Below are 15,256 nucleotides of genomic sequence, written 5' to 3'. Positions count from 1 at the left end.
CTGCTCTGATACCGCTGATCCAAATTTAATGCAGGAACGAAATGAAATATAGATTTAAACAAAAACATAGAGCTACAACAAAAACTGAATTCAATTCATTGATAATAAAATTATTGAAAATTGTTTTCCATGCAGAAATGGAAATAAACTAGTTCAGGCGATGGTAGCTTATCTCTAGAAAGAGAGATGTGGTGGCTACATGCTTCTGAACTGTGTTACAATGAGGCTCGAAGGCCTATTATTATTGAGAAATAATGAAAAACCTTAACATCCAAAAACCTAACCTACCCTAGGAGATGAAGTGACAAAAGTCTTATGGGCCCTGTTGGGGTAAATTGGTACATCAACTTTTTGAGGTGGTAACTTTGGCATACAATCTCCGTTTGACGCGTACAATACCTCGTTAGAAAGATCTATTCAAGGACTACAACTTTCAACTGCAAACCCCTACTGCAAGCTATGGGTTTGCCTGATTAAAAAAATAAAAAATAAAAAAAATTGGGGCCTCAAAACGGCTTCGAAATTCAGGTCCCGAAAAACTGCAAAAAATAGTAAATTCTGCTGCATAAACTAAAAACAATTAAAGAAACTAAAAGAAGCAATGGTGGGGGTCCAAGTGGAATAGGTGGGTGGCCACCAATATCCACCACGGTCACTAGCTGAAGCCATCTTTGAAACCCTCGAACAATAAACCCCAATAAATCTGAATAGATAAAAATCGACTTGTGTGAAAACCTTTGATTACTCTTTCGAAACCTCATGCTTAGATAAACAATAACCTCAACACTGTAGTGCTCTGATACCATGTGAAATTTCTGTTACCTAGGAGGTGCTATTAACCTAATTAATTATTCCAATTACTTATACACAACAAAATTAATTTATCTTGAAAGTAATGAATAGTAAAATAAAAACAAACACCACCATTCACCAAATAAAATTTGCAGCGGAATACACGAAAAACCAATCACATAAATAAGACAAATATTTTTGGACAAACATGTCTCGAAAAACCCCAATGTGGGGAAACCAGTCTTCAGTCTGAGGGTTTTATTATTTTCTTCAACAAATCTGCTATTGAGAAATTACATAACTGCTCCTACAAAACTCTAGCAAATGTATTTTCACCTCTGCAAATCAAATCGAACTAGGAAAGCCCCACAACTTTCATTCTGCAAATCACACTACCTCTTCGGCAACTTGTACAACCTCTCCAACAATTTGCACTTCTTCTTGGCTAACTTGCACAACCTCCCGACAAACTCGCATTGCTTTTGGAAAACTTGCACGGCCTCTGGAAACTTGTGTACTGCCTCCAACAACTTGCATTGGCTAATTTGGCAATTCACATTGCCTTTGGGAAATTTTCACTACCTCTAGAAAATAACTTGGCCTTCTCTGCAGATAATAAACTGGCCAGCAAAACTCCCTCTGAAACTCAAAAGCTAGAAGTCTTCTTGGATGAAGAATAAACCCTGCAAAACTTTCCTCAATTACTGCTGCTGAAACCCTCCTGGTGTCTTACTGAAAACTCACCCAACTCAACTCACTTGATGTGTCTCCAAAGCTGCCCATCAACTTCCCTTTATAATCTCATTCACAAATGAATGGCTAAGATTATATGTTAACTTGATCTAATCGATGGCTAAGATCATCTTTTAAACTTTCTGCAAGCTTCTAGAGGCAACTCGATCTTATCCCAACTAATGTCAATTAATTAACCACTTTCCCTAAGTTTTAACTTAGGAAATATTTAAAAAATCACTAATTGACTTAATTAAAACATTTTCCCTAGGTGAAACTTAGGAAAAATTACATGGGCTTGGAGATAATTAATTCCTCTGTTTTCCTAGCCTTAAATAACACTTGTCTGAGCTACAATATTTAACACTATCACTTTGTAATTTTGGAGACAAGCATAAATAGATAAGTTTGTAGTCCAAACTTTTGCTTCCTATTCAGTATTTGTTTTACCTTTCTACAGACATGTTTCAGCTGGTTAAAATATGCTAGTGAATTTAAATTTCTCTTTCTGGTTTTTCTCCATTGTTAACAGTTAAAACACAATTGATTCTATCTTGGAATTGTCTTTTTAAGGCCATTCCAGCAATATGACAATGGATTTCATTGAAAGTTGTTTTTGTACTGTTCTAAAGAAGGAACTACGTTTGTGAATGGTAATTCGTCACCTCATGTTAAATCTTCATGTAACTGCTTGTTTATCCTAATGCATTCTATTGAGTTTATCCTTCAAAAACTAAATGTATGAGGTGAAAAAAATAGGGTTAGAGTAGGGAAAGAAGAAAAAGAATTGCCCTTTGACATTGACATGTAAAATATTTTGTTTTGTATGGTATTTGCAGATTTGCTTTTTGCGGCAGTTTTTCCGATCTGTAATGAAGGGAGACTACACTGCATTACGTTTGGCCTTCATCACGGTTAGTATTTGATTTTTTGAATTAAAAGAAGGATTATTTTCTTTTCACAGGATTAATGCCAGCAGACACATGTATGATGTAATTAAAACCTTACTATGAGTAGTTGAACTATAGACAGGTAACTCTCTGCCAGTGTGATGGTCATTTCGTCAATGTATATAAATTTTATGCAAGTTCTAGAGTTTATTTCTGTTTTAGCTAATGTTAATGTGGTATCGATAAAGTGGTTAATGTGGTATCAATAAAGTGATTTAGTGTAGAGAAAAGGTGTAATTAATTTTATTGCAAGCACATTTAAAAAACATTTATTTGCGTTATATAGGGGTGATTAGATGTCAATTGGCTCTATCGTGGGTGGTGAGAGGATAAATTGTCACTGTTAGAGTCTCCACCCAAATTCAAATCTGACTTGTGACATTTGGTCTCTTGGTGAGCCAATTGTTGATGGGGGCTGGCAATGTACCAGTGATCTCATCCTCACCTATGGGCTTGAGGGTGGGACGAATTGTATTCCAAGGGAAAAATATAGGGGTCACCAGATACATGCCTTTTACCTCATGACTTGTAGGGGTGACTGGAGGATCGATGCACTTATGATTCTGATCACAACCAGAAGTTCTACAAATGATATCTATGGATTATCCATGGATATTTCCCATAGACATTTCTAGCATTTGTTCAACTAATCCCCATGATATCAGGTGTTTGATGGAGACTATACCAGGCAATGTTGTACCTTATGCTCTTCCTCTCACACATGATGATGTTGCTTCTTAGATGTGGGTCATGTCAGGCTGAGGTGTAACTCCAAAGGCTCATACTTGGATAATTTGCTTTAACATTCATATTAATAAAATAAGGTGACTCTTGGTTTCATCTTCTAAGAGGTCTATTGACCTTTCATATTCACCTATCCATTCATATTTCTTTTACCATTTACAAGTTATTTACGATGACGCAAAAGTCTTGAAGTATTATGTTTCTAACATTGCCCCCTAAGCTGAAGGTGTGTTTGTGAGCCCAAGCATCATTTTGAACTTTTCAATTTTTATCTTTCGAGTGCTTTGGAGAAGTTGTCCACAATTTGGTCATTTGTGGAACAATTTCTCAAATGAATAATCTTGGCATCTACATGATATCAAATCAAAAGATCCTTTGTATTGTTGTGCTTGGTTCAATCATGGAATATGGGATTCTTAGCCAACTTGATTATAAAAGTATTTTCAAACAAAAGAAGAGTATAATTCACTTGTCTATCTTCAAGTATTTTCTTGAGCCACATGATTTCCTTTGCTGTTTTTATAGTTGCCACATATTCTACCTCTATCATGGAATTTGTTGGAATTCACTGTTTGCGTGATCTCCAAGAGACAACTGCTGATCCAAGACTCATGAGATAGCATAAAGTCAACACTCCATTTTCCTTTTTCCCTATCAAAGCATAAATCAGAATACCCAATCAAGCAAAAGTCACCTTGGAATACTTAAGTCCAAAATCTTGAGTTCCCTTCAAGAATTTCAAAACTTTTTTTATAGTAGAACAATTTTCTTCACAAGGTTTTTCTTTGAACTTGGAAAGAATCCCAACATAAGGTTTCCCAAGTTGTCCTTACTTGGTTGCATCCTCAAATTCATTCCCTTCTTTTGATGTGAGCTTCAAATTTTGTTCCATTGGAATAGAAAGAGGGTTACATTCAACCATGCCAAACCTGTTCAACAATTTTCCAATGTACTTATTTTGGGAGATGAATATGTACTTTGGATGTTGAGTCACTTCAATGCCCAAGTAATACTAAATAGTGAAGATGTCCCAATCTTGAAGCCCTTCTTTCAACTATTTCTTTATGGCTGCAATATAGCTCTCATTGTTCCCTGTCATCAACAAATCATTCTACATATAACACTATAAGATATACAATATGTTACCAACTTTCTTGACAAATAGAGTTGCATGATCATGATTAAAGTGTTTGAAATTCAATTTCAGAAGATGCTCAGTTAACTTTTCATACCAAGCTCGCGGTACTTGTTTTAGGCCATATAAGGATTTAATGAGTTTGCACACTTTCTATTCTTGTCCCTTCACAACAAAACCTTTTGGTTGAGACATGAAGACATTCTCTTTCAAGTCTCCATTCAAGAAAGCAATATTTACATATTTGATGGACTTTCCGTCCATTTTATGTTGTCAAGGCAAAGAGAGTGCAGATGGTGTTCCATTTTGTTGTGTGGGAAAATGTGTATTGATAATCAATGCATTCCTTTTGTGCAAATCCTTTTGCCACGAGCCTTGCTTTGTGCTTGTCAAGTGAGTAATCTGATTTATACTTGTTCTTGTAGACCCACTTGCAGCCAATTGGTTTGGTTCTGAATGGAGAGTCCATCAACTTCCATGTTCCATTATTGAACAATAGAAAGAGGGCTACATTCAACCATACCAAACCTGTTCAACAATTTTCCAATGTACTTATTTTGGGAGATGAACATGTACTTTGGATGTTGAGTCACTTCAATGCCCAAGTAATACTAAATAGTGAAGATGTCCCAATCTTGAAGCCCTTCTTCAACTATTTCTTTATGGCTGCAATATAGCTCTCATTGTTCCCTGTCATCAACAAATCATTCTACATATAACACTATAAGATATACAATAGTTTTACCAAATTTCTTGACAAAAAGAGTTGCATGATCGTGATTAAAGTGTTTGAAATTCAATTTCAGAAGATGCTCAGTTAACTTTTCATACCAAGCTCGAGGTACTTGTTTTAGGCCATATAAGGATTTAATGAGTTTGCACACTTTCTATTCTTGCCCCTTCACAATAAAACCTTTTGGTTGAGACATGAAGACATTCTCTTTCAAGTCTCCATTCAAGAAAGCAATATTTACATATTTGATGGACTTTCCATCCATTTTGTGTTGTCAAGGCAAAGAGAGTGCAGATGGTGTCCCATTTTGTTGTGGGGGAAAATGTGTATTCATAATCAATGCATTCCTTTTGTGCAAATCCTTTTGCCACGAGCCTTGCTTTGTGCTTGTCAAGTGAGTAATCTGATTTATACTTGTTCTTGTAGACCCACTTGCAGCCAATTGGTTTGGTTTTTAATGGAGAGTCCATCAACTTCCATGTTCCATTATTGATAAGAGCGTCATACTCCTTATGCATTGTTCTTTTCACTTATTATGAGAAGTAGCTTCTTCCAAGGAAGTTGGTTCAAAATTAGTAGATAAATTCAGCTCACATTCATATGAAGCATCCATATCATTTACATCTCCTGAATTATAATAATCTACATAATCTCCAATTGGTATGGTGGAACCTTTGGTTCTTGTCTTTTTGAACTCATCAGGATAAAGAATTTCAAGTGTTTTGATGAGCCATCTTGGTGGACCTTTCTGAGATGGTCCAGGTTACTCCATTAATTGAGATGGTGTTGCATCAAGATTCAACCTTCCAATCCTCTCAATCACGTCATGCGAAGGATCTTCTTGATCTGATGAAGTGGCTAGAAGTTTATGAGTGAGACATGGTGCTTGAAAAGGAGATTCTAGAGATTGCTTAAAGATAGAGACCCCCCTTTAAAATGTGGAATTTTGTTTTCAAATTTATGATGTCTTTACATGAGTGAATCTATATAGGCGATCAAGCTGCTACTCAACAATTTTGTAATTAAGAAATTTGTCTTCCAGATTGATCACATAAATATTATAATTGTTGATGCGTTTCAAACCAACAATGTGATTCATCTTCAAGACGATTAGATGAAGAGAATATGATCCGACAAGGGTATAAAAAGGGAGGCGTCCTAAGAACTAGAGGATTAGGTCAAAGGTCAAAGCAAATAACTATTAGGAGAGAAATAATAAAGAATTAGAATAAATGAGAGAATAGGTTATATAGTAATAGTAGAAAGAATAAAAAGAAAATATATATATATATATATATATATATATATATATATATATAGTATTAAGGTTAATAAAATTATTAGGGGTTGGTAAGTCTAATAAAACTAGGATTAAATATTAATAGACTTATTAAATAATTATAAATAAAGTATTATTAATAAATAAATACATATTAAGTCAAAGGAAATATAAAATTAAGGTTAATAATATTATTAAGGGTTAAATGTATAATTATTAAATATTAATAATTTAACCTGTAAATAAATTATAATTAATAAACAAATAATAAAATTAATAGTATTATAATAATAACTAAAGGTAAAATATCAGAGGTAAAATAAAATTAAGGTCAATAATATTATTAAATATATAATAACTAAATATTAATAATATTATTAAATTATTATGAATAAAATATTTTTAATAAATAAATAATAAAATAATAAAATAACCAAAGGAAAAATAAAAATAAGAATATATAAAATAAAATAGAAATTAATTAATAATAATAATTAAAAAAATAGTATTGATTAAAAATAATTAAATAAATAGTAATAGTAATGATAAATAGTAAATAAATAAGTGAATAGTAATAATCATTAAAAAATAGAATAATTAAATAATACCTAAACAAAAAAAGTGTTAAGACATAGGAAATAAAGGGGGAGAAGGGGCAGAACAAAGAACCAAGGAAGGAAAGAGGAGGAAAAAAAAGAAAAAGGGAGGAAATTAAGAAGATCTATACCTCGAGGAGGGAGCAAGAATCCAATTTCTACCGATTTTCTAGCCGTCATCCCTGGTTAGATTATTGGCAGCCCGTTTCTCTATCTTGATGGCTTCCTTGAACTTTCTGTGATGATAATGAGAAATCCTAGCAAGGACGCAAGCATCCTCAATACAAATGTGATGCTTAGTCTTTGTAGAATCCCAGCAATAGCCGAAGAATGAGAGCAATCATACCTAATGTTTGCAGTGTGATCCTGAATTCTACACTTAATAGAATGACTTGTCTCACCTATATAAGGCTTCCCACAGGAACAAGGGATCATGTAAACCCCTTTAGTGTTTGAGGGGTCAATCCGGTCTTTGGTAGACATAAGGGAAGAACGAATAGTGTTAAGCGGCTTGAAGGTTGTAGAGATATTGTTTTTCCTAAGAATACAAGCCAACCTTTCAATGGTTCCTTGAATAAAAGGAAGATGAACAGTGGCAACAAGATTGTTGGGATCAATCTTAACTCTAGGACCTTTATTCGCTTTTTGGAAGGCTTTAAGGCCTTGATGTTTTCTATAACCATTGTTCATGAAAACCTCTAAAAGATGAGCTTTCTCATCATTGATATGATGATCATTAGAAATCCTAAGGGCTTTGGTAGCAAGGGTGTTTAAAACACCAAGTTTTGGGCAAGGTGATGATGGGAATTGGCATGGAGATATTGTTCAGTGTGAGTCTTCTTGCGGAAAACCTGATGGGAGATGGAATTGTCCTCCTTCTTGGTGATGAGGACATCAAGAAAGGGAATGCTGCCATTAACTTCAATCTCCATAGTGAATTTAATAAATTCAGATTGATTATTAAGATGTTGTTTAAAGATTTCAAGCTTTTCACGACCATGGGGCCAAATGATAAAGGTATCGTCAACATATCTTTTCCAAAGCTTAGGGCAGAAAGGAGAAGAAGCAAGGGCTTTAGCCTCAAAATCCTCCATGAAAAGATTTGCCACAATAGGGGAGAGAGGGGAGCCCATAGCAACTCCACAAGTCTGCTCATAAATTTCATCTTGAAAGCTGAAGAAAGTAGATTTTAAGCAAATGTTGACTAATTTAGCCATATTAGGGTCAGTAATGTTATTAATGATGTCAATAGCCCCCCGGATGCAGGTGTATAGCCAGGATGTAAATGCGATGGGACAGGGGTGGGGCGAGGTGGAACGACACCTGCCTACCCAGTACCGCACAGATAAACCCCTGCTGAATGAAGAACCTCGGCATTTGAGGAACGCAGAGTTCATTTGCTTCACCTCAAGCGGCTCTGATCCTCCCAGCCTGTCTTCCGATATGTTTATCGCCTCCGCACGCTCTGGACAGCCCCAGACCTCGGCTCTCTTCAATGCCATAGTTATGGCGGGTGCTTCTCGCACTATTACCCAGCCTCTGATCTCTGTTCTGGTTATGGTCTGTATGGTGATGGCTCTCGCGGCTTGAAAGGGGCGAATAAGCTGGAGCTATGTTCTGGTCTTCCTGAGGAGCAGCCTCCACCATTTCTCTGGTTTCTCTCTTGGGCCTCTGGCCCTCGTTTTGACGTCTATCTGATTCGCCCGTGCTCAGCCATCGTTGTTGCTCAGCCTTGTTTTCATCTCGCCGCTGCTGTTCCCCCTATGCCTCGTCTGCGCCATAGAATGCGGTGCCACAGGGGCACTCCTCGGCGTGCGCCCTCCAGCTCGTCCTCCGATTCTCCCTCCCTCTCCAGTGAATTCATAGCCGGCCATTACCCTCGTACTCGTAGTGGGAGAGGGCGTCTTCATTTGCCCAGCCATTACCCTGAGCCCCGTCCTCCAGACTCCACGTCTTCTCCCTCGTTCGGCTCTGCGATTTTCACCTTCAATTGCTCTCTGAACCGCCCAAGGATTACAACTCACATTTTGGTGGTCTTTCATGAGGAACCCCAGGTGGGAGAGTCTAGCTCTCATCAGGAGGGCCTTGGCTCTATCTCTGCTCCGAATCCGTTTTCGTTGCAGGCTACGGAGGCTCAAGCTCGCAATGCTCTTGATGTTGTGATGGCACCGACGGATCCTGGCCCTTCTAATTCTGAAGCTGCTCTTGCAAGGGATCTGCCTGATTCCAGTTGGTGCAGAATTGTGGAAGAGCCTCCAGATGATTAGTTCGCTCAATGTTGCCTTGTTATCTTGTCCTGAGGCCCATAATAGCGGGCAAGTTTTTGTTCAAACTGATATGTGGGTTCATCTCTACAAGTTTTGGTTCAAATTGCAAGTTTTTGTGAATTTATGTAAACTCTGCAATATCAAGAAGGTCACCACTTGTTCCCCTGCGTGGGTTCTGATAACTGGTTCTAGAATAAGTTTCCTGTCATGGGCAGTGTTTTTGATATTCTTTGCCTCTCCTTCAGGGCAATGTTTTTGACTTCGGTCAAGTTGTAATTTTACCCCCTTTTATGTTAATAGAGTAATCTTATTTAGAAAAAAAAAAATGATGTCAATAGCCTCATCAATGGGGATCTTCATAAAATGAGAGAACATCAAAACTGACCAAAATATCATTGGGCTCTAGCTTAAAACCTTTAATTTCATTGATGAAAGAGGAAGAGTCCTTGATGAAAGAGTGAGTATTACCAACAAGAGGCTTAAGCTTCAAGGCTAAATGCTTAGCAAGAAGATAAGTAGGCCCACCAATTGTATTCACAATAGGTCTCAACGGAGCACCTTCTTTATGGATTTTTGGAAGGCCATAGATCTGCAAAGTGAGCGGGTTGCTCTCAATAATCCTTTTACTAATAGTGCAACAAACACTATCAGACATGATAGCATTAGAGATTTCTTTGCAAATCTTTGAAAGGGGGCTTTTGCTAAGCTTTTTATAGCTACCACTATTGTTGAGGTGGTCCAACATTTTATCGATGTAATCCTTCTTATCAAGAATGACAACCATACCTCCTTTGTCTGCTTTAAGAACGAAAATATGCTGATTATTATTAAGGGATTTAACGAAATGGAATAACATTTATGTGATGGATTCGGAAGATAGATTTCCTAATAATTCTACTCACAGAAGCCTCCATTTAGAAATTTTGTCATTCTTGGATGGTTCAAGAAAAATTACATTCTTGGAAAACATAAACTTCTTGTTTACCACATCGTAAAGACAAGATGCCTTGGTGCTATTTGAATACACCATGAAGACACACTTTTGACTTCTTGCATGAAGCTTGTTTCTTTGCTCCTTAGCAATAAAGGCATAACATGTGGAACCAAAGATCTTGATATGCCTCACTGAAGGAATGCGGCCATACCACATTTCATAAGGAGTCTTATTTCTAAGAGCATGAGATGGACATGTTACCACTCAAATTGTACGTTTAAGTGATGAGTGGAACTTGGGCAAGTCACTCTGTATCATCAACATTTAGACAACCCAAATCACTGGAATTTTGAAAAATGAGCATATTAGAGTGGAACTTTACTTCACTAGAAAAAATTGTACTTGTTGGAAAGCTTGAGTTTGTCCACTTAGTAACTTACTCATACGTTAATTGCCACTGCATGTTGATTTGTTGATTTGGTCATTGCACGAACTGAAGATGTGTTGTTAAATTAGTTTGGAATCGGGTGTCACTCGCTGGCTCAACTATCTTCTCAAGAGCTTGTTACTGAATTGGTGCTCATAACTAGGATCACGCTATGCTCAACAAAAATGAAGGTAGAAAATACAACTTCACACTTAAAGAGTCAATAAATAGTGAGCTTACCTTACCAACTACACAATACACTAATTAAATTAATCTCTCAAAATATTTGTTTTTGAATGTGGTATCATTTTTAATTCCTTTATGGCCTATTTTTGTAAGTAACTTATTATTGCTAGTCTAAAAGGGCATAAAAATGAAATATAAGAGGGAAATGGAGTTATAAGGATGGAATGTGTCTATTATAAGCATACTATTCCAAAGATGTTCATGTTAGGTTTATTTTAATTCCTAGGAATGGTATTGATGTTGCCATATTTTTACCAATTGCAGGGTATAGACTGAAGTTGTCTTTGTGGATGATGGAAAAAATTTGATGCATGTATTATTTGAGTTTCACAAACAATTTCACTTTCAAGTTTCATGGGTAGCCAAAATGTATATACTTATGCACCATTATTTTTTGATTCAGAACCATAGATTGCGTCTCAGCTACGACTTTCATAGCTACATGGTGCGTACTATGGAGGATGAATTCAAAGAAATTGTCGGCATTAGGTATGCTAATCATCATCATTTTGCTATATCTTTTGAATAAATGAAATATTTGATGTTATTACAAGGTTAGACATTATAGTCCCAACTACAAAGGTAATATGTGGATATATTTGTGACTATCTATTGAGTATGTGCCCCTCATTCTGTATTAGGCCTACACTTGTGATCTTTACCATAAATTCTCTATATGATGATACTAATAGAGCATTTGATGGACTAGGGGTATGTTGACCCCTACTGGTCAACTACCCATGCAGTGCACCTCGTTTTTCTTGACAGAAAGAAGCAGCACCTGATCAGCATGTCCGTGCCATCCTACCATCATCAACAGTTTGATCTTTTGAATTGTAAACCCAGTCTGCATGTATTAATTGTAAATAATCTAAGCAGATCAGAGTCTGTTTCTGCCTAGGTGGACCTAACTTTCTATGACAATCTACGTCCCGGAAGGTTTTTTGTCTCACCGATCCACGGATCGGCAGAGTTTTCCTTCAAACCTGACCCCAAAGCCGGGATTGATTTTGTCATTAGAACTTTAGGAGAATCCTAGTGTGTTGATCTGCTAGATTATCGTTGTGTCGCAGAGCTGGGTGTTTTGTGAGGGTCTGTATTAAATGGGTTTGTCCCTTAAGATGTAATTTTGTAAAAGTCATGATGTAATGTGTCCTGAGGGTCGAGAAATGTTTTAAATCCCCTCATGAGTCCTAAGTCCTAGGTCCTAGGTGATGTTTCCGAAGGTTTAGTTCAGTGATCCATTTTAAAATGAATTAAAAAATTAAAAAATGAATAAAAAATAATTAAAAAATTAAAAAATCAAGCAAAAACCCTAACTAATAAAATAATAATATTTTAAGTTAATAAATCGACGGATGAGATCAAGAGAGAGATGTCTTGATCCTCATCAACGGTCGAGATCATTTCTACATGGATCACTTGAACTAGCCGTTAGGATCATTTCCTTTATATAGGGTCTTAGGGGGTCATTTCAAGTCATCGGATCTGTGAGTCTGTACTGAAAAAGCTCTCTTGTAATCTGATTTTCTGGTTAATAAAAAGACTTTGGGGTCCAAATCGTGTTGGGGTTGCTCTCTGGAATTGCTGTGAGATCTTTAATTTTCTGCATATTTCAGTTTTCAGCCATTAATCATAGCTTGTTTTTAGAGTAGTGTGAGCACAGGTATCTTGTTCACCTGCTAGGGTTTGAGGGCTGCTAGGGTTTCTGAAATAATGGCAGGTATCTCCATTATTTCCTGAGATCTAGCAGTTTTCTCTCTCTCTTTGCTGATGGTTGCTTGAGATGTGCAGGAAGACATTTTTTGAAGGAAATTTTGTGGGCGTTCGGGGAAGTTCTCGGCTGAACCAGCCAACTCCCGCAAGCACTTTCTGTGCAGAGCCCAGCTGATTGTTCCCTGGGTTAATCTGTTAAAGTTTATTTTCTGTTTTACATTGAGAGATTGTTCTTTCTGTTCACAGTGAAGTTCAAAATTTCTGATATTCTGAAAGTATTTCTGCTCTTATTGTTAAATCTGGCATTTCAGAGGCCGAATCTGTAAATTATTAAGCTTAGGGTTTCATTTTTTTTAAGGGTTTTCAAATTTTTGTTTTATTCAGTCTTCACTAGGGTTTTGTTTTCTTGTGTTTGAGGCTACAGGATTTTCATCAAGAAGCATTTATGAAAGAAGTTCCCAGCCACCGATAAAGTTCTGAAGCACGGGCCAAGCAAACGCACTGTCACCGGGTTCTCATTTCCGATACCGATTGCTGCTGTCAAGGCCATCACTCGGGTATATACGCGTCGGTAGCCAGGTAACGTGGGAGCTCGAATAACTGTATGATTGCAATCTGTGGTCCTGGGCATCGAAGCCGTAAGAAAGTGACAGAGTGCAAGCTCAAATCGATTTTTATTCTTCCTCTGGCCACCGTCACCTGTGCTGGTCGAATCTTTTTGAAAACGTGTTCAGTTTTGTGTATTATCGACCTTCACCTGCAGCAAATATTGAATTTTTGTGGCCGCCGACAGAGGTTATACGTTTGATTGATTTCCGTCATCGAATCCCTGCATCTACGATCCCTCTCACTGCCTGGTCGCCCTCCTTGCCCATCCGCAAACCTGCATTTTGAAAATCAAAAACAAAAAAGAGAGCACGCAGAAGAAACCCTTGAATGCATCGATGGCACTCTGCATGGACTGAAAGCTGCTCACGTCAGTCGTTGAGGGTCACGATTCCGCCTTACCAGTCACCGCAGATATTCTCAGCTATCCGTCGAAGGTTTGGTTCATTTCAGCAGGTAAAATCGATTCATGAATCAGTCCGCCGTCGTTTTTGTGTATATACCTGCGTATTTGTTCTCTGGGTTTACGTTAGGTTTGCAGTTTCGATTTGGGTTGTATGCGATATCATAGTTTAATTCGTTTAGGTTTTTTTTTTCTCAGTCCTTAGTTTAGTTTCATGTAATTAGATTTCGATTTTTGTAACTCGTTTTTTATTTTATTTCCTTAAGGTTTAGTTTAGGGTTGTTTTATTGTATTTTAAGTTATATAAAATCAAAAAAATGATAGCGTATAGTTTGTAATTAGATTTCTTTAGGTTTAGTTTAGGTTTTAATTTATTTAAAATGTTCTGCATAGTTTTGGTTTTTTTAAAGAGATTTTGATTTTTTTTATTTAGGATTTAGATCTGAATTAGATTTTAATTTTTGTTTTTTTTGGTTTTAAAATGTAAAAATATAAAAAAAAATATAAAAAAAAAAATAAAAAAAAAAAAATAATAAAAAAGGATTTATTTATATTTTAGATTTAGTTTGATTAAATTTTTTTAGATTTATTTATTTTTATTTTTTTTTTTAACTTTTATTTCAAAAAAAATAAAATTGAAAAAGATTTAAAAAATTTTAAAAAATAAAAATAAAAATTTTGTGGAAAATTATTTTTTGCAAGTCTCAGGAGCTTTCGTGTTATTATCTTTCATACTGAGATCTAAAACTTTCAAGTCGAGATGCGAAAATGATATTTAGTTAATGGTTTACGATTCTCGTGGTGTTTTAAGGCATTTATCTCTTCGAAATTTTCAGTTGCCAGATATCGTTTTGAGCATTATGATTTAGCTGATGATAGATGATTGCTGTTCATGGTTCATGTCTCTATATCATTTAACAAGTAATCATTTAAACATTGACTCCACAAGGCACTGGTCTGCTAAAATTAACCAAATCCATCGACCCTTTTTTTTTTTTTTTTTTTATATCGCATCTCGTGTTTCCCAACCAACTGGTCGACAGTTGGCCTCATCATCTCACAGGGACTACCCCCCTTAGCCACGGGAAACAGGCTAGAACGGAGGGATCGGGGATCAGAGTGACAGCCCCCCGGTCTGAGCGTTGTCGTGTCAATCCGCACGACAACATTTTTGGCGCCGTTGCCGGGGAAACTTTTTCTCGGTGTTTCAAACGACAATCGTTCATCTTCTCATCTTTCTCATCTCTCAGTTGAGCTGGCAGATTCAATATTTTGGCATCTTTTCATCACGTATCAGCAGCATCTCTTCGGTGTGTTTCTTGTTTGGGTGGCGACTCCATTTTCTTATTTTTTCCCAGACAAGAAGCCTACCACATATCTGTTTGTTGATTGCTTCTCGGATCTTAGAATCAGATTTGTTGTTCAAGTGGCGACTCCACTTCTTTTATCTTTTGATTTTCTTGAGCAAAGATCTAGTTCTATCATCCCTTATTGTTCATCATGGATTATTCATTTAAACCATGTCATTTTACTGATAATCTTCATGATCTTCCGAAAGAGGCCATTGGTAAATTACTTAAGTTCTCGGGTGATGATTCGGTCGCTGTTAAAAGGCATTTAAACATGTTTACTTGTGTAATGATCTTATACTGTAGATTTCCTCAATATAATAATGAAGATTTCAAGATGCGTCTAT

The 15,256-nt window shown here is 36.4% G+C and overlaps 1 protein-coding gene and 1 pseudogene across 3 annotated transcripts in view; one reads left to right on the top strand and one right to left on the bottom strand.

Moving 5' to 3' along the window:
* MLO4 (Seven transmembrane MLO family protein) overlaps positions 1-15,256 on the top strand; it is a 457,964-nt gene that overhangs the window by 199,160 nt on the left and 243,548 nt on the right. For all 3 annotated transcript variants that reach the window (XM_089383765.1, XM_089383764.1, XM_089383763.1), the window contains exons 7-8: positions 2,364-2,438; positions 11,239-11,324. In XM_089383765.1, the coding sequence (XP_089239891.1) occupies positions 2,364-2,438; positions 11,239-11,324 (161 nt within the window). The remainder of the gene's footprint in view (positions 1-2,363; positions 2,439-11,238; positions 11,325-15,256) is intronic.
* On the bottom strand, positions 7,172-8,094 carry LOC149218052 (uncharacterized; annotated as a pseudogene).

The sequence above is a fragment of the Pinus tabuliformis genome, chromosome Q (genome assembly GCF_031772625.1).
Source record: "Pinus tabuliformis cultivar Carrire ecotype Pingquan chromosome Q, CPIR1, whole genome shotgun sequence".
Taxonomy (NCBI): domain Eukaryota; kingdom Viridiplantae; phylum Streptophyta; class Pinopsida; order Pinales; family Pinaceae; genus Pinus; species Pinus tabuliformis.
This window is presented reverse-complemented; position numbering and strand designations above follow the sequence as displayed.